This window comes from Chaetodon auriga, chromosome 2, assembly GCF_051107435.1.
Source record: "Chaetodon auriga isolate fChaAug3 chromosome 2, fChaAug3.hap1, whole genome shotgun sequence".
NCBI classification, from domain to species: domain Eukaryota; kingdom Metazoa; phylum Chordata; class Actinopteri; order Chaetodontiformes; family Chaetodontidae; genus Chaetodon; species Chaetodon auriga.
Window position 1 is genome coordinate 12,785,001 of NC_135075.1, and position 25,464 is coordinate 12,810,464.

The window sequence follows — 25,464 nt, forward strand, 5'->3', positions numbered from 1 at the left end:
GTTCTCTTTTCCTCCTCATCATTCAGCTCTGGGATATAAATGTACATGCTGTCCTATTACAATAATCCTAAATCAAAAATCTATGATCAACTGAGGTTGAAATCACTGTTGATCATATTGGATGAATATGTTCTAATCGTTGGTGTCAGAAGTCAGATGTTGACTCATGCATTCAAAGATGTTAGTGTTGGAAGCAAAATGTACATGAAGCAAAAGTAAAAGTGCTTATGCAAATAGCACCATTCAGAGTGTTTAACATATGTACATATTTATTGATTTGGATTTATGCTTCACTTGATTGGAAATAGTGATGCAATAACATGTGAGAAGCACTTCAGTGCTGCAGATGTGTAGGGTTGTATTTCTATCACAATGAATCATATTTGATAAAATAACCTTATGTTTCATACATAAAATCTTATCCGAAATGTAACGTAACTGCAGATGTGAGGTATGTAAAGTAGTATAAAATATACATATTCAAGTAAAGTACAGGTACCTCAGATGCTACAAGTACAGAACTTGAATAAATATACTTCAGTGTAATATTTCTTTCCACCGCTGATTCAGATCAATAACACACCGGAAGTTCAAGAGTAACGTGTGCGGCTGCGCTCTCGCGCCGATGTCAGTCGTTCAGCAACAATGGCTCCACCAGAAGCTGAGGTCGAGTGGCAGACGAGTGAAATTATCAACTGTCTGTTTGAGGATGAGCCCAGTGTTGGTTTTCGTTGCAGTCCAGTTACACTGGACGCTTCTCTGGAGACCGACGGCAACGCGGAGAGCGACGGTTAGTCCGGTCGTTCTGTTTCGGTAATGTTGTGTGTTACGTTCACTTTCAGACGGAGAACCAGGACGAAGAGACGTCGCTGGGCTGCTGTTCCAGTCAGGTTATGTCCCAGCACACATGAGATACTGTAGCTAAAAATACTGAAGCTCGTGAAGAACTGTACACGGCAGGTGGTCACCCGGCGGATATGATATTTGTCCCTCCGCCCGTCCATTGTTTTCGTTATTGACCCATTAAATATATGACATTTTACTGGCGTTGGCTCCAGACAGGCACTATGCGTCTTTACTTCACTGTTTACCTCCCCTGTCTCTTGTCGAAAACAAGCCGTAGGTGCTGAGAAACCCTCCGCAGTTCCGCCTGCTGTCACTGCTTGTTAACGCCTGACGTCATTTGTGCCCCTCTGTGTGGTTATTTCAGATCATTTTGACCCAGTGGTGATAGCTGATAAACTGAGGACTGTGGCCGATGCCCTGAACGACGACTTCGCGTTTAAAGCTGCGCTGGCTGACCTGAAGAAAGCAGCAGCACAAGAGGTACACACACACACACACACACACACACACACACACACACACACACACACACACACACACACACACGGTGGCCATCAGCGGCATTTACAGGGTCAGTTGTTCACCCTTATGGGTAGAGGAGGTTTTGTTAGCTATTCATACACACACACACACACACACACACACACACACCTTATTCCAAATGTAGCATTGTCCAGTTAAGACGTGTGGGATCTGCTGATATGATTTGTGCTATAGGAGCATTCTTTGGACATCTATTCAGCGCATTCAGAAGATGCATCCCAGTCTGGGTTTTTACGTGGTTTGCCACACACGGCCTCTTGCCTGTCTAGGAGTGAGCTCTGTGCATTGCCAAGCCAACAGTTTGCAAGGCAGGGCTAAAGATGCATGCGCAATACAAAAGCCCACATTTCTGGTCAGAAGACTAAAACATGAGCTAAATATGAGGAAACACTTAGATATCAACAGGTTTGCTGATATGTGCAAATATCACAACACTGACCTTTTTAAGAAGAAAATATTTATTAAGCCACTCAAAACTGTTTAATTTCTGGAATTTTCTGAATTCAAGTTTTTTTTCTGGAAAACTGAAACTGGCATTAAGTCAGGATGTGTTTTTCCATTTCCAAACTTTGAAGGGAAGTTCAATGGAAAATAGGTGTAGCAAGGAGGACCCACCTTTATGTCAGCTGTGATGTGTTTGTAAAGAATTTCCTGCTGTGTGATATCTAGACCCTTGTCTCATCTCGCCCTAGGCCGCAGAAGCAGCCTTCAGCAGTGGCGTGGAGGCCCTGTGTAGGAATCAGGTCTCTCAGAGGGCTGAAGTGAGTCCAGAGATGCAGCTGATCAGAGCCTCGGCAGCCTTTGGGCTTTATGTTGTGAAATCATCCCCGGAGCTGAAAGAGAGAGTCAAGAGTGCCATGAATGCATTCCTCGGCAGGCGTGTTCACTCATGGTTGATTAAGGAAGGTGGATGGGTAAGTAGTTTTTTCTTATTCTTTCAGCTGTGATTGCTTGCACAGGTCAGGACAGCTGAACAACTACAACATTAAAGGTCAAGGAGACTTGATGTGTTTCTGATGAGATTAGATGTTAATTATTGCAAGGTTTTTAAGCCCTGCAGCAGCCCTTTGCACCCACACTAAAACTAAACTATATGCTGTCAGTCCAGGAAGTTGTCTTTCCCATTGTGCTATCACAGATATATTAGTGCAATATAACAGTTTATACAAGCAATCAACTTATGATAACAATGAAATGTCATATGATTCATGATCGATTCAAAATTCAGCCATACACGTGAATTCAATTCGTTGACGTATCAACGCTTGTATTTCACCAACAATATAAGGGAAGAAGAGGAAGGTTTCGATCCGGCATGCAGTGTTCTTTATTCTTCAAGAAATAAAACCTTTTGGTTGAGATTATTATTGGATGTTTGTCTCAGTACATGCCATCTAAGTTGAGTTTCACTTTCTTTTCATTACCTTCCTTCATTTTACAAGAAATCATTATGTAGGCCAAGTGCTTCCTCTTCCATTTTATCTAACCACCTTGCCTCACTGGCACAATACAGCAGCCATTATAACACTTCCCTGATGTTACCCTGCTGATTTAATTCTTACGAAACGAAGCAGCACTGAACTTGACTCGACCTCCTTAACTTTACAGGATATAGCAGACAAACTTATCATCCTTTTACTTCTGTAAGTGAATTTCAAAATAGATTATGAACTTCCTGCATGACCTACTTTGGTTAGATTAAACTTCCCAGGCAGCTTCAGATCCACATCAGTCCAGTCTGGTGAAGAAAATGCAGGGTTGTCTGTCAGTTTTTGCAGCATCATGATGCAGCCTCACCTGGCAGAGCTAACATGTTTTTTTTAGCTTGAATGCCTGATTAATAGTTGTTTTTTTTTTTTTTATCATTTTAAAAACAAAACTGAGCAGACGCACGCTGCTATATTTGAATTTGTATTTGTATCTGTGTATGTATCCTGCATTAAGACTGTAGCTTGTTACTACTTGAATGTTCAGTAAAACTAACCATTAGTGTACGTAGCAGCACAAAACTTGAGTATTATGAGTCATCTACAAAATTGTAGTTTGTTTTATCCGCACATTGAGAAACCATGCAAATGTTTGGAAACGGCTACATCTGCACCTTTACATTGTTGCTCCGTTTTAAGCCACGTGTCCAGTTTCATTCTGAGAGACTCTTGAGTTTTATGACCTTCTCTAATTTCCTATTTTCTTGGTTTCTTTCAGGACAAAGTAAACATTGAAGACTGAATCTTGCCGAAGCAGCTTCTCCGTTTCAAAATTTCATCAGACGACCTCGTGGAAGCACTGTATCAGTCTGAACTCTGTCCGTTCAGGGTTCTGTCGTCAAACAGGCAGACTTCTGATGGCACATTAAACGTCTTAGTTAGAATTAGAAAGCGCTTTCACATTGAACAATCTGGTACTAACCCTGTGCTCTGGTGATGGAAGTCACAGGTTGATGCAAATCATGTGTGTTAAGACCTTTTATAGGAGTTGATAAAATGGATTGCAGCTGCAATTGAGAGAAATAGTTTCGCTTCCTGCTGACTTGCACTCTTCTTTGCACTGGTTGAAAAATAATGTGCATTAATAAACAACCAAGTGGGTTATTATAAAGTAGACACACGACAATCTAAATACGTCCCTTTCATGGTCAAAAATCGAATGTTTTTTCATTACAAGACACTGACAAGCACAACATGATACTAATGGATTTACTCTCCACTGCATCACTGCTTGCACAGTTAGAAAGAATTCTTGATTGTCTTCTAAGTTTTCCGTGTGATCGGTGGTGAAGGCTCTGATTTTGCTTATTTATTTTCATTGGCCTTCCGAATTTCTCACTAATTTAAACATTAATATTTAAGTTGATTAGTTTTGCTATTGTAGCTCCTTTTGCTTGTCTTATACAGAATTCACAGAGGCACAAAGACTCTCACCATGTGATTGTAATTTGTAATGTTGTAACTGTACAACAGTGAAACTGTTAAACCCACCCTGTTCACAGTTTCGTATCTGTATGCATCTAATGTGTCATTTTGGGAGCTGAATCATGCTGGGACTTCAAGTACTTGATTGTGTTTTCTGTCTCTTGTAATTTTCCAAAAATATACGGGTATTCTCACATGTCTTAAGCTGTTAAAGCCTTATTTTCTTTTGTGTTTTTTAAAGTCTGCTGAATGACTTAATCACATACAGGTTTCCATATATTTGGGTTGTGGTTGTCCAAAGTTGCAGACAGTGAATGCAGTGTTTAGATGAGAGTTAAAATTAAATATTCAAACCCAGACATGAAAGATTTGATGGATGCTTGTTTACATGTGCGGGGTTGAAGCAACACAGTCCACCAAATCATTCAAATGTTTTATCGTCAGCTTTGTTGTTATTCACAGCTTATAGAAGACATGATGAAAAGGACACTGTTTTGTAATTTTTTTAATGATTTCAATAAAAAAAAAAAGTGAAACTTTAAAACGATTTGTATCTTATTGAATTCTGGACATGACATATTTTTGTAGAGACAAAAAGTATTGTATACAAATATTGTTATTGTTTTAACATTTTATAAACAATACTAAATGCTAGAAATGTGATGAGCTTATTTTCAGTCATAATCGTACTGCTGGTGCATGTTTGCAGAGTTTCTGTGCTGAAATCTGGCGAGTGTTTAAACAAAGCTTGATTAATGAACAAAACATAAATATAACATGCTACCAGAAGTTGCTGTCCTGTAACACAATCACCACCTGCAGCTTTGGTCCGTTGAACGAGGACTTTCAGGTCGATTCTGGAAGAATTTCCCTGCAACTCAAACCGAGCTTGGAGTGCCAAATGGTGGGATTTGTCAATCAAAACTAAAATTTGAAGACGGAATCATTTTTGTCACATTTTTCATATCAAGTATTCAGCAAACCTGCTCCATATGGTTTCTAATCAGGCACAACAGTAATAACACATCTCTTCACTGCACTTGAGCCGGTGTGGTTACAGCACAGTGACAGCTTAAGTGAAACCAGGGGGGTAAACTATGAAGCAAGACTGGCATTTCCAGGCTTTCTTTACGGTATCTGGCTCAATAAAACCTAAAATCCCAGTCAGAGAGAGTGAGTGTCAGGCACGGCGCCAGGATTTCAATTTTGGGTGGCCCACAGTTACTTTCTGTGGGCCTCTTAATTACAAAAGTTAACACTGTTTCCAACTGGTAGTCTCACTTAAACAAAAATGACTGGTATCGTGCTGTGGAGGGCGACTAGTACGTCGAGCTGATTATTACATGTTCAAAATCTTTTTAAAAAACATTTTCGATGCCGTAGCTTATTATTTCACCGCGACAGTTTGTATTTATTACAAGTGGCACACGCGTTATCTATATTTTCGCTGTAGATCAAGTGGATCAAGACATCAATTCATTACGAAAACCGACATTTTAATGCCTGTTAATTCATTTTTGTTTGATCTGACTGGATTACTCTTTAAACTGATTGTAAGGAGAGGGAGAAACAGCGCGATCAGAGTACTGTGGGTGAGCTACAGTGACTTTTAACGGGAGAGAGAGCGCGGTGCGCTGCGCTGTTCATTCATGACCTTAACTGTCTGTGAAGGTAATCTGAAGACAGTCAAGTCAGGCAGGAGTATTCAGCTCTACTTCCCGTTTTGTCTACATTTTCTACACGTTCTAGTTCCGATGGGAAATGCATTTGCAGGTATATAAAAAAAAGCAATGATATGATTTCTTAAATACGCCGCTTCTACATAGTTGGAAAATGACGTGTTACTGTATTCTACATAAAACAGATGGCGAAAGCCTGACTAAAAATGCACGAAACTGTTGTGCCATAGCGATGCATTCACTTAACTGTCGCAGCCTGTGCCTACAATATAGAATCCACTGCCCTTCTCAGTCACCATTTTTTACCGAACAACCGCCAGATTGAGACGTGCGTGCGCGGGGGCGACCAATGATGGCCCGCTATGAATGGACTAGACCTCACGTGTCAATAGCCGAATTACGTGTTGTATTTTTATTTATTTTTTCCACATGGAAACGTTTTTGTTTTAAGGATTTTGTCAAAACGCCGATTTTAATCATTAAAAATAAATGTTAAGAAAATTTAGGGTGGGCCAATTGTACAAGTGGGTTGGCCCAGGCCCGTGAGGCCCACCCCTAACCCTGGTGAGTGTCATAATAGTGGTTATCAGCTTTGTTTGGTAACCCAGATATTCTTCATCTGTCTCTGGCGTGTTTGCATAAAAAGGGGCGTTTGGTGCATCACTTGACTCTTTTGCACAAAATGAGCAGATTGCATGCCGCCTACTTCAGCCAAGAGGAACAGTTGTAACAGAGAGCTATGCATAATGTAAACGAGGATATTACAGCAAAGAGCAACATGCAAGTAAGACAAGAAGGGAATGCTGGCAGAAAACCGCTAATATCGACTCACTCTCACTGAAAACTGCACTTCCTCAAGCTCTTAAACTTCAAACAGGATAAAAAATATCATACTCAGAAGCTGTGTTTTGGTCTGACTCTAATGAAGGATTCTAGAAAATCATTTCAGTCTTTGGCCGAATCAAAGTAAAACAAATTTCATTGATTGAATACTGTCAGTGGTCAAAATACCTATAGACTAATCAATTATGTAACATTCTTTCATTCTATGGATGATGTGCTGTGTGAAATTTAAAGTGTTAATAGTACCTGAAGCAAATCAGAGAAAAAAAAAAAAATCATCACTCACTGAATGCATGTTGGTTCCCACCGTGAGGAAACCTCCAGGGCTCAGAAATGAAGCCAACGCCAAGGTGCCAAACGCTGCAGTTGCTCAAATGGCCACTTGAGGCTGGCTTCAGAAGCCAGTCAAACCCCAAAGATAGATATTAAAATGCTAAACTTAAAAGCAATAATAAACATGTTTACAGCTTGCTACAAAAAACACTTTTGGTCTCTATACCTAACAGTGCAGAGGGTGAATTTTTATATAACTCTCTCAAGTGTGATGCCAAATTTAGCAAAGCATTAAGGCACTCAGAGAAGCTCATTACTGCCATTTCTCGGCATCACAGACTTCCTTGTGTTCAGTTTGTGTTGAACCAACTTTCCAATTGTTGCTTCATTATGAATCAGAAATGTACAGAATCAGTTCTGATTATGTAGTCTGTCTTGAAAAGTGTCTACACAGTAAAGTGGCCTGTGCAGTCTCTCCCAAACTGATGTCCTCATGTACAGCCTCAGCATCTGTCAGGGGACGAATACTTCTACCTGAGCATTTTCAAGTAAATCACAAGCATTTGTCTTGCAGTTAGCCTTGTAAAATATCTAGCATGTCCTTTTTTGTTTATCATCTTTAGACAGCCTGATTTCTATCCCCCCCCACCCCCCATTGCCATATGTCTAGGGGCAGTGTACTGAAGATTGCTGTTCACACACTGCATCATCATGCTTTATCTTCTGTTTCTGTAGAAGTATTGCCTCGAGTATCTGCCTCTTTTATCTCTCAGAGAATAATACAAACGTTGAACTTTAAATGAACACTTCCCAGGCTGTTACATTTTTGATGAGATGGATAAACTGGAAATGCTAAATTCAGAGGAGGAAAATAACACCAGCAGATGACTTGAGATATGAGAAATGTCAGGCCTAACAAATGTGTTTAGTGTTCCTGTCTGAGGAAAGTCTATCTTGACTGGGAAAGGTTGATCTTTTACCTTGTACATACTGTGTAATATGTGTATACACATATATAATAATCTTGTGAAAAACCTATAAGTGTGTGAAGAAGTGAGAAGTGAGACTTACTCTTGTGTCTGTAAAGATGAATAGATGTTTTTATGGCTGCTGACAATCTGCATGTACATAGTCATTAAACTTCTCCAGTACTGGATAATAGGAAAGATTTGCCTTGGTAGAAAAATAGTTAGCTGACATCTGGGATTTTCTGAGGATACTTGTCTTCATAATCTCTCCACAGCCCTGCCTTACCTCACATGTTGTTTCATTACTGGCCTGTAACCAGCAGAGTGCAGCACTGAGTGCTTTCAATCACCAGACACCAGTGTGAAAGCTGCCACCCATATTTTAAAACCAGCCACATATCATGCACATGGAGAGGGCAGTTTGTGATTATAAGAGACAAAGAAATAACTAAACCAGCCCAGACCAAATTATTGTGTGGCATTTGAGTGCTTCTCTTCCTTTTGCTGAGTCTGTTTTTCTCTGTTGTCGTGATCACAGAGCCCACTGCTCTGTGGCTACAGTTCACACTGGGATGTAAAGGCATGTGACTGTAGATTTTCACCCCCGTGAGGAAGGTGGGAAGTCAAGAGTGCTCGTAAATATGTGGGAAATTCTTGCTGACAGTCTTGACTCAACACACACCTGATACCGTCTTCGCAGAACAATGACTTTGACGTTCGATAAATTAGCTTGTCATGTAGTTATTTTAAGTAATATACAGCCGTTGCATTCTTGGCCTCGCAGACATTCACAACCACTCCCAAGGTCGACTGGTTGTTTGCACAGTAACACCTCTCTCTGTGTGCTGCTGTTTGGCAGTCTGCACCAATGATGGGGGCGTCCTGAAGCCTCCACACATGGAACCAGCTGAGAGGTGGATCAAGAGGAGCCCAGAAAGAGCTGGAGTCCACTATCTCTTATTTATAGGGTGGATATTTCCAGCAGACACTGCGTATGCCTTTAAGCATGTGCTTCCACTTAAAAGTATCGTAACCAAGGGGCTCCATTTAGAAGTACGAACACCGATGCCATAAAGACACATTAACTACCAATACAAAGGAGATTCTCTTCTCATGAGAAACAATTGTGTTGTTATAACCTACGATGAACTTCTCTTGAATATCCAAACTGCTTGGTAACAGCTGACATCAAATTCTTTATACTCAGCGTCCGTCATAAAAGCAACTTTATTTTCTTTCTCTTGTGTTTGATGGAATGGTGCATTTCCCAACAGCACAGCACTCAACAGCACCTGCATTGACACAATGTACACATCCAGCTGAGATTAAGAGTCTGCTCTCTGTGTTCTGACTCCATCTATTCACCTGTTTATTGACTTATTCCTTCATCATTAGAGATGGACGTACTACTGTTTTGAGCGTCCAGCACTAAATTCTGATTGTCTACATGTCTATAGATTTTCTTTTGATATTGTTCATGTACATCCAAGAATATTGCACAAATCATGTTTAACTTATCACAGAAGTAAACAGATCAAAACTTAAAGCCTCTATATGCAGAATTGAAAATGTTATGATTTGACACCCCCCAGTGGTAGTAATAAAAAAGACTGTGTTAGATGTTGTGTAATCTCCATATCTGCATGCATATGTTGGCCCAAAGAGACAGAATGAATGGGCTAAAAGCTAATGTTGCACTAATTTTTGTCTGGGAAAGAGTTGGAAATATGCTATAATGTCGTGCATGTATCTTGTACAATGTCAAATTCTACACATAGTGGCTTTAAAAGCATTTCCCACAAGCACAGAAAAGAATCACATTACTACAAAAGCAGCATTAAAAATACAGTGGGTACACTTGTCTGATGAAGACAGTATGTAAGTGTGTGTGTGTGTGTGTGTGTGTGTATACTGTATATGTTGTACCACACAGCACCACAGCTTGTTAAGACGGAGATCAACAGGGTCACATTAACAGGTCTCTTTATTTGATCGGAAAGCATCAGGATGGCCTTGATGTTGACCTCCACAGAGATGTAAACTCTTGATGAGCTCCTCAGCTGCAGTTTGCCTTCTGGTTCCCTTGTAAACAGAATCATCCTTCCACCCGGCCCACCTCACCCCTCACCCTTATAACCTACTCACTTATTCACACATGAGCCCTCTGTCTGCCGCGAGACAGAGGATCGAGGTGTGCACACACAAAAATGGCCTCCCACCACTGATGGCTTTAGCCTCAATACACAGCAGCAAGGGGAGAAAGTGAGTGTGGATTTTGGTGCTTGCACCTGCTAATGCACCTACAGCATCATGAGTTTAAATCCGGGCTCACCATATGCTGTCATATTATTTGCATACTTTCCTGCCTCTGCTTATCTATGTCATAAAAAAAATCCAATGAGATACGCAGCTGTGAGAGGAGCTGTTTGCTCGGTGAGGTGAATTTTATACAGTAGCTTTCATTTACATTTATACATATAGTAGTTACATACAGTACATATTATGAGTGTCGGCAGTCACATCTTTACTTGTATCTTTCATGTCAAATCCCACTCATTTTAAAGGGCCACAGTGGTCAGTTTAAGTCAGCCCTATAGCAAAAATGGCACTGAAAATGAGATGATGCTACATTGGTAGTTCATCACAAACAAACAGGAGAACACAATGTGAAAAGGAAACTGAAAGCACCAGCGAGTGGCGGAAAGGGCCTGGTGAAACACGTACGACAAGGTTCTTTATCGGGTTTCAATGATTATCACCCATGTCAAATAAGCTTATTGGATGGAGAAGCTCCATTATTCTTTAGATTCACAGTCATCCCTTCAAAAAACTGATGAAACTACAGTTACATAGTTCTATAGGTGGCTCCATGGTTTTTACCATTGTCCATGACCACAAATAATTAACAAAAAGTGTCAAGTAGTTTTTTTTTTTTTTTAGAATGAAAGCTACTTAAACTACAACTGTTAGTTAGTATTAGTCATTCTATCAGTCAATGATTTCAGAAATATGAAAAAACCCTTCACATGCTCTGGATTGCACCACACATCGGGCCATGAATCTAATGATATCAGTGCAGTTCCAAGTGAGTAAGTTCTACATTTTATCATTCATGCAGCCAGCATACGGTAAATTCTGTGCTCTGGTTCCTCTCAAAGCACAAGCTGGTTGCGCAAACTTCCTGCTACCCTCCACTTGTTTATCAGATTCATAGTAATCACAGTCCCTCTTGATTTCACTTTCTGTCCTTAAGGCCACAGAAGTAAGCATGTAAATGTAGAACATAACACGATGCTTAACTATTTGAGATCATTCACGTGAAAAAGGCCATCAGTTTTAGTTCCGGTCAAAAGTATAATACAGCATAAACTACTATTGTACCATGTGTGCTAACAGATAAACACTTACTCATTCAAGTTCAACAGGTTGGTGTTGAAGCTGATGAGAAGCCCCTTGTCCCATACGACATCATCAATCAGCCAGTGGACAAACAAGCAATCAGTCTTATTTAAATCAAAGTCTGATTTAGGATGTTTATCCCATCTCCATGCTGCTTTGTCATCCTGTCCTCTTACATTGTGTTGAATGGAGGAAATCAGTCAGTCCACGGTGGAGCTCCATCAACTCTTTAACCCCTCTGACATACTTCAATGCCACTGAGGCTGTTTGACTGGTAATTCCTTGAGCATGAAAATAACGCCGGAGTCTTTTCCGTTCTGAGAACCAGTGGAGTGAAACTTAACAGTTGCACAGGAGTTCAGTTATTTGCCAAAGGTCACACGTCATCATCATCATCATCATTCTGCCTCAGCCTCCTCTCATGACTCTGTCCTCTCTGGCTCCCTCTTTGAGGAAGCCGACCAACCGGATCCTGACAAAGCACGTACAGTTTCCAGATTTTCCGGAAAGCTGTGCGGAATTTTTTGATGCGGAAAGCGTAAACAATGGGGTTGACGGCCGAGTTGCCATGTGTGAGAATGATGGCGATGTAAATGAGGAACACTGGCTTATCACAAGCAGGGCAAAAGAGGGTGATGCAGTTGAGGATATGAAGCGGGAGCCAGCTGACTGCGAAGAGGAAAAGAACAAGGGCCAGCGACTTGGCCAGCTTGAGCTCCTTGCCAAAGTAACGGCTGGGGTCTGTGTGGCTAGCTGTCACCTACAGAGAGATAAAGAAGAAGATCATCAGCATATAATTCAGCTTTAGTCCAATCAGTTCACATTAAGTCTATTTTAATCTTTCGAAAGTGACCAGATCTGTCAAACACAAGAGGAAGTACTCGCCTTCTTGTTGAGCTGTTTGTGGATCATGTAGAAAATTTCGACATAGATGGCCAGCATGAGGAGCAGAGGGGGAAGCACCCAGCCAAAGAAGTTGAAGTAGACCATGTAGTCCATGCTGATGACTGTCTCAAACTCACAAGTCACCAAGAGGTCATCTGTGATCAGGGAGCCATTGTCACGGAGACTCTGCAGGTTATTCCAACCCAACATGGGCGTGAGGCCCACTATGATGGACACCAGCCAGCACAATAACACGGCCGTGCCAGCACGCCGAGGTGTCACCACGCGCTTGTAGCTATAGAAACAAGGGAAAAGAAGAGGTGTTGAGAAAAAGAAATCTTCTGTTGACAGACAGACGGACTGTTATGATCTGGTTTGTTTTGTTATTTCCTGTTTATGTTGAAGCTTTACATTGTGTGTTATATTTTGCTTTACTTCCTGTTTTCTCCCCCCTGTGTGATAGTCTGATTGCTGTCACCTGTCCCTCATTTGTTTTCACCTGTGCCTCATTAGTTCTCCCTCCTCAGTGTATTTGTATTTGTTTTTGTGAGATCATCTTAAAACCTCATGTGTTGCAGCCTTCTTGAGAGTTTACCTGTCTTTCCCAGAGTTTTGGATCTTTGTTTTGTTTGTTTTCTACCTTGTAGGGCTTTTGGGGTTTTTTTTGTTTGTTTTTTTGGGGGGGATTTATGGACTCTGTGCCCCGTTTCTGTGGATTATGCTTTGGTTTCGACATCATCCTCCCGTAAGTCTTGGTCTGGTTGCCATTTTTTTGTTTATTGATTTATATTTACATTTATTGAACTGCACCAGCTCTGCCTTTGTTAGTCTGCATTTGGGTTCAATTCCTTGTTTCCTCTGTGACACATTTATGACACAGACGTATTTTGTTTAACATGATTCTATTTTTGCCACATGAATATTAAATTTCATGCTTCGAGTGCTTTCACCACCAATTCATATGCTTTATTATTGATGCCTAATCTAAAATGGTTACTCTGTGACACTTTTATGGTCGTTTTCAGGTTCGTACTTTTATTTTGGGTGCATACGAGAAAATGCTTATATGTTTTAATGTTCAAAAAGCACATTATTTTTTCTCATACTGTCCATTGCTACACCACCTCTATTCCCCCTCAGTCTGAAATGCTCCAGTCTGCTCTGAATGGTCAGCTGGCCTGAGCGGAACCAGCCACCATGTTTCCACATCAGCTCTGCTACCACAGCTGTGCTGGGGCATGGCTGAGAGTGGTCACTGTGCAGTTTTGACATCTCAACCTACTACAGAGTCTTGACAGCTCGTTTAAAGGAACAGTTTCTGCATACAGGCTGTGCACACTTCTCAACAGATTAAGCATTCTGGTACTTTCGCAGTATTTATATGGACCTAGATAGACTTTAATAATAATTAATAAAGAAAGGGATGGGACCTTTAAATAATCTGCAAAGTAACAGGAGTATCTTGTTTTTAATTCAGTTCAATGAAATATCTAAGTCATTGCAAAAGATTTAAAATGAATGCTCCCTTTATGAAGGGAGTACATCTTTCTACTGGTTTTATCTTGGGGAGCTGGTTCAACTCTTAAAATGAGATTATGTAACTATTACAGGATAAAAACGTTTTCTCTTATCTATAATAGTTGATGCTGAAACAAAAGCAGAGAAGAGTCATGAAGTCAATAAACTGGCTTAGTAATGTCTGCTATAGAGCAATGTCCATGACCCACAGATTCACCGAACACGGCCACTCAGATTTTGTTGATTTGGTCATTTTTTTCCTTAATGTTTGTGCTTCTGCCATGGACAAGTAGGCTCTTCAGTTAAATGGTTTATTTTTTTGTCTGTAGCAGTTTAGTTTATTGTTGATACATGATCAGGAGTCTGCACAGGGTGTTTTATTTCCAAAGATGACTGGATTCTCCAGTTGACCTCCTGCCTTGCAAAGCAGAGCGGAGAGTCACTTTCCAAGCATTGTCAGCTCTGGCAATCAAGCAATCAGCCCAGGCAACCGCGTCCCAGCTGGAATGCAGGAAATGCTCACTTTGGGGTGCCAACAGGTGGCTATGTCCTGTTATTCCAGTTTCTTTATGATATCTGTGTGGGTTTGCTGCAGGTGACTTGATCTTCTTGATCATCTTTTTCTGAAAATCACTGCTGTGTTCTTAGAAACCTATCAAACATTGGGGAGACCCAGGCTAAGAAATCTCTGCTGTTCAAAAGAGGAAAACTGTGGGAGGTGATGCCTAACATAACAGTCTGAAAGTCTTTGGTATCTTCATGAAATGTCACTGGTCCGGTCTCTCCCACACAATGGTCTGCTATTGGACAGGTCCGTGAATTAGTCATTGTCAAACGGACATGAAAGATTCCTGTGGTCAACTGGGCTGTTGATTTTTCTAATTCCACCTTTATTTCGAAAGAGCGAGTGCTGACTCAATCAGACGAAATGGGTGAGTAACTCATGTCAGGGACTCATTCACTCTCACTCTCTTCCGCATGGCAAGTTTATTTTTCTCTCTGCTCTTATCATGTCTAGTCCCTGGCTAACCTCGCTAGCACTGATGCAAGCACATAAACACATACTAAGACATGCGTCAAACTGTCATATTTTTCTCTTTTTCTCCCATTTGTGTTCTCTCTGTTGTTCATTCCCTTCAAAAAGTGCACTCAGACACAGGAGTTCAGCCAGGGTGAGGCAGACACAACACAGGACAAATGAATGAATACTCAGATATGTTTACACTCTGTCTTGGGTAAATCTTCCCATATGTGACGACAGTTTTCGTCTTGACTTGTATAACTCTCAGTGCAGCTGCTTGGAAAGCTCAGCTGTCTGTCTGCATACAGATCAGCTGTCTGTCTGCCAAATATTACTTTCTGGGATTGACTGTCCTCCATCTACCTCCGCTTTCCTGTGGAATTCAAATCTGCACTTCCCACCTGTAAATCCAATCTTTCAGCTAAGCACACTTGCAATATTCTCATTTCAATTTGTGGCTCCCATTATCACTTACCATGACACAATAAAATACAACTGGTGTTTAAATCTGAACTTGTCCAGATGGGACTATCAAGCTAAATATGTCAGCAGTGAGAGGGAAGTCCATTTTCTCTAATTTGTGACTACAGAATATGCTTTTTGTTATTTTTCTTTGTAGGGAGGCACCTGGCAACTCTTTCTGCTCTTGATGCCAATCCTGACGAGACACACTGTACTATCTGATGCAGGCAATGATTTAATATCTTCAAATGGATTATAATTACAATACAATATTAATACAGATATTTCCCATCCCTTACCTTGTACTGTCACTACACCCAGTACACAAGGACACCACTGTGTGATGAAAAGGGCAGAGAAATGCTGCAGCACACTGATAGACCACGGTGAAGCTGATAATACTGAGATAATACTACACAATATATTTTCTATTGTTCTTGTAGTGTCACTGCAACCTGTGCAAGTGTCCTCTAGGTGACAGCGTCCAGTGTATGTGAATGTTTCAATGTGTGTGTGGGTTGCCAGCTTCAGAAATTATGCAATCCATCAACCAGCCACCATGAGCCTATTGACCAATCATGCATTCTCTGCCAGACTCATCAGGCTTATTGTTAAGTGAGCCAACTTAAAGTGGAAACTTGAGTTTTCACTAAAACGATGGGTGAGGCAAGACAGCAGGAGAAAATCTCTCGTTACCATGCAACAGAATTGCCAGTTTACCATCAATTTAGTGTGAATGAAATGTGAATGAAAAAGCAGCAAGAGCAATATCTGACTTCCATGTGCTTCTTATACATGCTGCTATAAGCTCAGGCTGGGGAACAGCTGTGAAATTCAACAGCTTTAAAAGTACCAAATGAGCCTTGACCTTTCTTTGGACACTGAGCATCCCAATGTAATTCTATGAAAATAGAATAAATTGTCCTTTTTTTGTGCACCAAGATAATCTTTCTTTATTATTTGTATCTAATATCTATAACTCTTATCTATCTATACAACTTCCATGCATGTTACAAATATGTTTGCAGCTGCAGCAAAGTCAGACTTCCAAAAATCACCTGAAAGTATCAGGTGGGGGGGGGGGGTTCTGTTGTTTTTTTTTTTCTCTCTTTTATCGTGACATGTCTATTACTTTGTTCCAGTTTACAACTTAAATTTGGGATGTTTTGTACACTTAAGTGGTTGGAAATAAATGAACAATGAATTGATAAGTATAAGTATGATTAGAATTTATATTAAAATCCGGTAATACAATGGCATAGGCTTAAATCTGAATCGCTGACTTGCTGTAATTCCAGTTAGAGATATTAGATGTCAAAGCTGATTAACGTAGGCCAGCATTACCGCTACTGTAAACTAATGAAAACGATTAGCAACACCTTAACAGTATAGATTACAGTCATTTCTGCTTGAAGCTGAAAAGAAAATCCAGCCTGGCACTGTCACGACCGATCTGATGGGTGTCCTTGGTCTAAGCAGCGGTCCAGACACAAAGGCTCCCGTAAAGGAGACACCTGAAAACCAGAAGAATTCACCTTTGCGCCTACCTCATGGGTATTTTGACTCTCAGATAGCGGTCGATGGCGATGGCCAGCAGCGCCAGGATGGAACTTTGCGTGAGGACGAGCACTGTGCAGGCGACCAGCAGGCAACTGTAAAAGTGCGTCTGGAGTCCGATGCTGATGGTTATGGCGAGCGGGATGACAAGAGCCCCGACCGCAATGTCAGCCAAGGCCAGCGAGACAATGAAACAGAACGTGGTGTCTCTCAGAGACCGGTTAATGCGCACAGCCCAGACCACCATCACGTTACCGATGACCGACGACACGGCGATCACCACTTCCATCCCGATGTAGAGGGCTTTCGAGGCAGGCAGACCCGAAGGCATGTTGGCGGATGCTGGAGGAGAGTGCGCTCAGCGGAGAAAACAGTCTGAACACGTCGAGGGAGTTCCTTGTTTGAGTTTGTGGGCACCGACTGAGACCCCCTGACTTAGGTTTCGCATGTTTTATGTCCCCACCGTGGTAGAGGTAATGTCTGTTGCTCCGAATTATTTTAGGATCCGGTCCAAGACATCGAGCTGCGCGCCAGACGCAGAACTTGGTCTCCATACGGTCCCGAGGCGGTGATTCCGAGAATGAAATGGTCCCTGCAGTCCTTCTGGCGGAGGGACAGGACGGACGAGGGGTACTGAATGAGTCACAAGCAGGTTCCGAAAGCGCGTCAGGCATGTGTCAAAGGTCGGAAAAAGACGGAATTAGTTCCAAATAGTGTCGTTTCCTGCTGAATCTGAGTCATTCTGATAATTGCGCCATCGGGCACTGCAGTAGCACTTCTGCTCTTTATTTGGACATGATTTAATTGGCTCAAGACAGGCAAAGGCTTATTTCTCTTCCACAAATAACCCCAGTTAAGAGTTGGCGACATTCACCAAGGGAATTCAGATTATTATCAAAAACATTATCCTCTTCCTGCAAAAAAAAAAAGGGAAAAAAATCCACATGCTTAAATCATTTAGACTCACCTTTATGCCATACAATACTTATGTCGACTATGAGGCTCTTAAAAATGTGATTCTAAACTCCTGTATATCTCTCATGGTTTTCCTCAGTATGACTGTAGTCACAGGTTGAAATGATGAGTGGGTGACAAGTATAAGCCTGTGAAGCTTTGACACAGGACGCACAGAAAGGAAGGTAGATGTAGACAAATGGCCACATGCTTTGCGCTGGAGGGAGACAATAAAACGGTACAAGACAACATCAGCTTGTACCAGAGGGAAACAGCAGGACTCAGCTGCACGACAGACAAACAAGCCTATATAGATGCAAATGGGATTCAAAAACAAGGTGCATAAAAGCATGCAATTGCATAGCACGCAGATACAGCACATGTGGTGCCTTCATCTGCGCCGTGTTTGCGAATGGGGCTGCAGTTTGTGAATGGGCTGAGACTTTTCATAGATCTCTTTCTCTCCTCACCTTGACCACAGTGAAGGCCTTTCCCCTGAGAATGATTTAGGTCTGTCTCCGTCCTCAATCATTCATGTGTCTGTGACTCCTCTCCGACTTTCATCACGCCTACAAAATTTCCTCCAGCGATGAAACTGTCAGAGTCCACAGCAGGAACACTCAGCTCATAGCCACATGAGCCAAATGTCCTTTTAAACACTTTCCAGTATTTTAACAACATCTTACTGATGTGTAAATACTACAATTCATTGCTGAGGTGGAAAGAATTCAGAGATAATGAGGAGGTGCCTGAAATACTTCATGATGTGAGAGTGTGCCATTCTGTTACACTTTCTACAGTCAAAGAAAGAAGAAATTGACTGAATCAGTGGTAAAATGGGCTCATTACAACCCAAATGTCTGCTCCATTTTTTTTTCTCTCCATATTTGATATATACTGTTTTTAAAAAATCCACATGGAGGTTTTTCCTTGATAGTGGTCATTCATTTAGTGGATTCAAGTGTTATGAGTCTTATGAGCATCACTTGCCTGTTTGTATGATTCACCTTAAAACTGGAGTGTGTTTGATACACAAGTTTCTTTTTATACATGTAACCAAGATAACAAAGGTGTTTTAACTTGTACTTAAATGAACTAATGTGTCTTGGTGTTCAAGCATAGGAATCCATTCACTTTCTTATGTACAGTATTGCATCTATTGCCTTTTGGTTTCTGCTGAAAAACTCACTAATTCATTCAATTTAATCACCAAAAAATGCAAATTTTGAATCATGGTATCAGATTTAAATAAAAGTTTACAGTGTGTGATAATTGTCATACTTCTTAAAAAATGAATTCTTGATAGTAGATCATCAGAAAACAGCATGAAGTCGTCAACAAAGTGGAGATTTTCTGACCAGCACAATACCAGTGAATGACCAATCGAGTGTGTAGGGGTGCTGTGAACGCATAATGATTTTACATTAATGACACCAATAACATTCTCTTCTAGAATGTTATTGGTGTCATTAATGTCAATAATAAACTCAAATTATAGGTGCTATGACCAAAGTTAAGTCACCTTGAATGAACTCATATCGTCACTTGAAGTGTGATATGATGTTTGCTTTCCACATGGACAAATCCGTATCAGAAAGTGTTGAGATGAGGTCTCATGTTCGAGTTGCATTAGCAGTTAACTGGCCGAATGTTTCTACATATCTTTATCCACTGTAATCAGAATCCTGTTAGAAATCAGACTTATGGGATATGAGTGAACTGAATGGCTCATGATCAAATCCAAGTGCTTCCTTGTAAATGAGGGCTCTGTGTCTTCCAGGCAGCTTTCGGGTGGTCTGTATCATTGGCCTCATCACAGTGACTGTTCTACATTACTGATGCTTTCTACATTGAGCAGATTGGATCAAAACATCAGCATGCTGACCCAGAGTCTGAATGTTTCTCTGTTTGGCCTTTATCTCAGTGTAAAGGCATAAGCATTGTGTGTCTTCCTCCTTATGACATGTCTGAAGAGGATGAGTGCACGTGTTCAGTCATTATCTTGCACTGATCTTTGCTGGAACAACCTAATATTGATGACAGATGACCATTTTTAAGTGATTCATACAACCTGCTGACCCTCTGTAAAAAGTCACAGCAGAAATATTGCAACAGCCTTTATGGAGCAGTGTCTTCTGAGGAACAATGACTTATTTAATGAAAGGAAAACTATTTTTATGAGAATCATTAGAGAAATGCCAAGTAAGGACTATTGATTTTTTCCAGCAACAAAGAATTCAGTCTCCTCCACACATGTATGCATATGTACAACAGCACTGCATGTTTTAACAACCAGGAAGGAACCTCTTAATTTTACCCTTTTCAGGGTGAGTGTTTTCACCTAACTGCTGTTCACTCTTGCTGCCAGTGCTAAGTAGCACAATGGTCCAAACTTTACCACAGCAACAGGGGTCGTTAGTAATCCCAACAGTGTCACAAAGGATCTGGAAGCTGTTTTAATTAAGACAAATCTAGGCGAGGACTATTTGTCACATTGGCCTGGTGTAGCTGCAGATTGTCAGCTCGAGTCTGGGTCCCCACCACTGAGCCAACAGGTGCAGGCAGGCAGCATGAGGATGGATGAGGCTGTGAAGTAAAACCACAGAGTCGGTTCTTCTGTCACACATCTCACTCAAGCAGCACACTCTGGGCTTGGAGCAAATCTCTGTAAATATTTGCTGCATCTGTCACTCACTTCAACTTAAGTCCTTGCAACTGGCAAATTCATCAGTGCATTTAGCATTTTGCGCAAACTCAGGTCAACAGCTACACAAAACAGTGATGCACTGTGTTTGGAGAAGTTTATTATTTAGTGTGTAATCACCCTGTTTTGTATAGCATCACACAAACAGACCAAGGACAGTGGTGCTCTCATACACTGTTACAGTCTATGATCACTCTGCGCAATATTTATTTACTGCCTATGTCGGATCCATGAGTGCAGGGCAGTTGCAGGCCCAGTAGGTCCATAAACACTGAAACTGGTCTGGCAGGATTATTACTTCACTGTGTTGTAGTCTAACAGTGAAGGGATTTACACCTGTGATACAGCTCTTTTACTTATTCACTTTGGTCCACGTTGTTTTGACGAGATTTTACTTGTCCACAGTAAAGGAGACATAAATCATGGTGGAAATGTCAGAACGATCGATTAAAAACAAGAGTCCACTGTTTCTTCTGTTAATAATGATGCTGCTATGCTCTTAAGCTATTACTCTGCCCTGTGCATTAAGTTTATACAGTATGTGTCTATCAGTGGCACAAAGTAAGTGCATTTACACAAGCACTGTACATAAGTACAATTTTGAGGTACTTGTACTTGATTCTTTCTATTCTATGCTTGTTTCTACTTCTACTCCACCAAACTCAAGGGTTAAATATCCTACTTTTTACTCTACTACATTTATTTGTTATATAAAGTTACTTTACAAAGTATGTTTTGACATAAAAACAAACAGTAAAGATTAAAGATGAATAAAAATAAGAAAACAGTGTCTAGTTGGGACCTTGTTCAGTTTCAGATGTCTATTAGTTGTTAGTAGTTCCACCACAGACAGACATACCCTCTAAACGTCTCAGATGATTTCAATTAAATGATGGGGCCTGCTCTACTCCACCTGGATTTACATATTAATAGATGCATTTAGTGCACGAACATAAACACCCAGCATCATCTTTTGTCTCAGCTGATAGTTATCATCACCTGGTTTCGATGCACCGCAGATTAAAAACCATATTTGATCCAATAGCAACTTTTTTTGTCCAAGAAATGACCCTTCACGGCCCTGCTGAATGTTTTCCAGCTTGCATTGAGGTCCATTGTGTCGAAACTGTGTGGTGGCTGTTGAAGCATGATAATTTAGGGAGAGAACGTGCAGCTCCTCATCAACCCTCTCCAGCACTGTGTAAATGAAGGGAATTGTTCAGACACTTTACTGCTGGGCTGAGCAGCGTATTATGAGCGCTTCATCTGCTGACCTACAAAATGCATCAGAATATGAGCTGATGTCAAAACCTGCAATATGGGCAATAACTACCATTGGCATTCCCGCCACTCAGCCAATCACATCATGGCATGAGCCTTGTCTCTTGAGTTGCAGGGCTGAGGATTTCGAGCTAAATGTTGAGTTTTGGCTTCAGTCTAAAGAGGCTTTAAAAGAGTACAGTCAGTAAATAATCTAAGACTGTCTAAGTAGGAAAGACAAAGAACAGACATCTTGTAAAAATATCTCACCCACTAAGCAAATGAGTACAAAACCAAATGGAAACTGGAGAAGTTACAACAGAAAACTTGTCTTGAGTGTGGATAACAAATAGCAGAAGCACTCTCATACTTAAACACACAGAGGTTGGACAATTAAACGATATGAAGTGTCACAAATGACAACAGAACATCATAAAGAACGATGGGAACAACGAAACGTACAAACAAGACCAATAAATGTGTGTGATGCAATCTGTCTGAAGTTTGGTCCATTTACAGTAAGAAATACTAGATCATACATTTCCAATAACACAAATGATTCATCTGTCTCAAACTTCATCTCAGTTTATGACTCAAAACTTTCTTTAACAAATATTTATTCTCCCCAATTTGAAATAATCCCAAAGACATCATCAGGGCTGTTTTTTCAAAAGCCTCCAGAGCCATAAGTAATATTTCAAAACAGCTTTTACAGGCTAATTGGTGCTCACCTTGATGAGTAAACTGATCTTGATGTAAAGACAATTTGACGTCGCTGTGTAGATTCATGTGAGTGTTAAAACATCTCAAAGGCTCTCACGAAATTACACTGACAAGCCTCAAATCAGAAACCATACATGTTTTTTAGAACATGTGAAGATTTTCTGGTTGACAGATGTGTGTGAAAAGTAGCTGAAGAATGAAGGTGAAACTTTATTCTGCATCCTTGAAGGTTTTTTTTTGTTTGTATTTTCAGTTGTGAATCAAATCTTATGGTAGCCAGATGATTGCATCATGGGTCCATCTTTCAGGTGTTTCCCTCATTATCTGCTGGATCCACCACAGGCCTAACATTGTAATGCTACACATGGCTCGTCTAGACCATCACTGAAGGAAATTATGATAATGAGATGCAGGTCTTTGTCTGCAAACACACCCAGTATGCATGGAGAGTTTTATCAGGCATCTTCTGCTTTGTTTCATTTGGCACCAAGAGTCATTCTGATCAACTTCAACAGTCTACAAGAAGACTGAGAGCTATGCTTATTTAGTTAAGCTGCAAACCTCCTCAGCAAGACATCAGTGTCAGTAGGGAAAGACTGAAGTGTCATTTTATGTATAATTGCTGTTTGCTTAATTGATCGTTTCTGTAGAATGTAGAGGAAGCTGGATGCATATTTTGGCAAAGCTGAGGTAATTTTTGAGTACCACCATCAAACAGCTATTTCCTGTGTTTACAAAAATCTTTCACAGCTTTCTCGCCTTGTGTAAACTTACAGGATTCATTGAAAATGTCCAAAGTCATCACTGTTCCCATAAACACTGAGTCACTGTCTGTCTCACATCAGTCATCCTTGAAGCCTTTAATAATAGATTTGTCCATTTCTGTCCACTATTCAACACAGACATCAACATACCAATGAACAAGCTGTTTTGTACCATCCGTCATCTAGTACCTGTGCTGGGTCATGTCTGCAACAAACAGCCTGTGTCTTTTGCATGTGAAATGTATATTAACCTGCACAAAAGTCAAATCCTTAATGAAGAAATAAATCCATTTCTAAAAATGAATTAATGTCAAGTTTATAACCTCAAAGTGTTCACAGACTGCTGGATGCATGTGTTTGGGTATATTTTTTAGAAATGTATGGTCTCATGGATATGGTGCCATTGATTGATGAAAGTCAAGTGATGATCTGTGGGGGCGAGACTTCCACTTCTTTTAAACATTTTATGAACTCAATTTCACTTAATTACAATAAGATGATAACATGCAAACCCATAAATAAATGAAAATTCGTTCTGACATTGTAAGCAGTAGTATGAGCCAGTATGTGCATCTCATTATATTCTCCTATACACTCGTGTATTTTTAAGCCTGCATTACAAACTAGAGATGTGATGTTTGGAAGAGACTATTCAGTCATACGATTGGAAATGTATGACTTATTTTTGGAGCTTAACCCATGGGTCTAAAAATCAGGACATCTCAGCCTCTCTTGGTTTGATTTTGATGGTTGTTTTTGAATTTTGTCTCTTGTAAGTCCCACAAATTAGTAAAATGATGGTTGAAAAAGTGCCCAAAACAACAAATCAAACAGCTCGCTCTCTCAGGATGATCTTGGCATGGCTTAACTCAGCATCTCCACTGTTTGCTTCCCTGGCATGTCCTCATATGCTCCTCCAGTTCTGACTCTCTCTGGTGTTCTTCAAAAAGTCCATATATTAACACCTCCTCTTTTCAATTTCTCTTTGTTTTCATTTTACTGCATATGTCCTCCATGGAAAGACAGCTTGACGGTTTGTTCAGTCAGTAACTTGGTGTTTTTACCTCACTTTTTTAATGTGAAGAGAAATAATGCATACAGTAGATCATATACAATGTACCAATTTTTTCCAAAACTCTGTCTCATGAGTGGTTTAATGCATTAGTTTGTCACAACTTCCTAATTCTTCTTTAAAGCTAGATGACAGTAACTGCTATGAAACTGTATTTTTGACATATGATCTGATCAAAATCCTTTAGTTTTCCCAAAGGACACATTTCCGTCTCTTGGGGCTGTGTCGACATACTGTACAGAGTCGTGTTTCCACCCCCTTGTTGTCTGGAATTCTGTTGAAAGTGACTTTGTTTTGGCTGACCAGTGTGAGAAAATACCAAGTCTGAGTGCCACAGAACAAAAAGTTTGTACATTACCAATCCATTACATCCTATCCAGTAACAAACAAATACATACATGATGTCCTTAACATCAGGACTATTACATTCTGGTGCAGCACATGAGGACCAGTTGTGCCATTTACTAATGTCCTCTCAAGAAATCCAATCGTCATTTTGACGCAGCAGCTGATAAACACAGAGCAGACGTACATAAACAAGGTATAAACCTACCCAGACAGCCTGGTAAGTTCAGAGGAAACAGACCAAAGACATAAGGGGAGATACTAAATCTCTCCTCATTTTGTCACAACTTGTTTCATCCTCCCCATCCTGCAGGAAGATGACATATTATCTAAAAAACATTTTAAGACACACTGCATCATTTCTGTTACATTTCATCTGGTGAGATGCTTTTAAAGAAATTTGTCAAATGCCACTGTGTGACCTTGACTGTTGCTCAGATGCCCATAGCAAACAGCATGCAATATGGAAGAGCAGTCAGAGGGCAGGTAGTAGCATCAAGCTGGATTAAAGTGAAGATGGAGAGAAAATTGAAAATGTCAGTGATGGGGAGAACGAATTGGTTCAAGGCAGATGGTGAGTGAAGGGATCACTGACAACAGATGCCTGTTTGTGCTCTTGCTGCAATGCAATGCAATCCAATACCTCCGTTAATAAAGTACATTTTTGCCTATAGTGTTCATTTGTTGTTGACACTGCTATGTGTGTAAATAGGAAGGACAAAAGATTTGAAACACC

General features: G+C 40.5%; 2 protein-coding genes across 2 annotated transcripts; one reads left to right on the plus strand and one right to left on the minus strand.

Annotated features, from left to right (window-relative positions):
- The first annotated feature begins 633 nt into the window (after positions 1–633).
- Positions 634–4,817, plus strand: LOC143328327 (uncharacterized). Its single transcript, XM_076743406.1, has 4 exons — positions 634–790; positions 1,211–1,326; positions 2,082–2,303; positions 3,595–4,817. Exons 1-4 carry the CDS (start codon positions 646–648, stop codon positions 3,616–3,618), a joined length of 507 nt encoding a protein of 168 aa, XP_076599521.1. The 5' UTR covers positions 634–645; the 3' UTR covers positions 3,619–4,817.
- Positions 4,818–10,482: 5,665 nt separating this feature from the next.
- LOC143336036 (adenosine receptor A1-like) lies at positions 10,483–17,582 on the minus strand. Its single transcript, XM_076755861.1, has 3 exons — positions 16,897–17,582; positions 12,349–12,643; positions 10,483–12,223 (listed from the first exon to the last, which is right to left on the minus strand). Exons 1-3 carry the CDS (start codon positions 17,235–17,237, stop codon positions 11,840–11,842), a joined length of 1,020 nt encoding a protein of 339 aa, XP_076611976.1. The 5' UTR covers positions 17,238–17,582; the 3' UTR covers positions 10,483–11,839.
- Between the last annotated feature and the right edge of the window lie 7,882 nt (positions 17,583–25,464).

Coding starts and splice junctions, on each gene's coding strand:
- LOC143328327 (XM_076743406.1), top strand. CDS start 646: ATGGCTCCACCAGAAGCTGAGGTCGAGTGGCAGACGAGTGAAATTATC. Junction 1,327..2,081: donor AGAAAGCAGCAGCACAAGAG/GTACACACACAC, acceptor ATCTCGCCCTAG/GCCGCAGAAGCAGCCTTCAG. Junction 2,304..3,594: donor TGATTAAGGAAGGTGGATGG/GTAAGTAGTTTT, acceptor GGTTTCTTTCAG/GACAAAGTAAACATTGAAGA.
- LOC143336036 (XM_076755861.1), bottom strand. CDS start 17,237: ATGCCTTCGGGTCTGCCTGCCTCGAAAGCCCTCTACATCGGGATGGAA. Junction 12,644..16,896: donor AGAGTCAAAATACCCATGAG/GTAGGCGCAAAG, acceptor TTGTTTCTATAG/CTACAAGCGCGTGGTGACAC. Junction 12,224..12,348: donor ACAAACAGCTCAACAAGAAG/GCGAGTACTTCC, acceptor ATCTCTCTGTAG/GTGACAGCTAGCCACACAGA.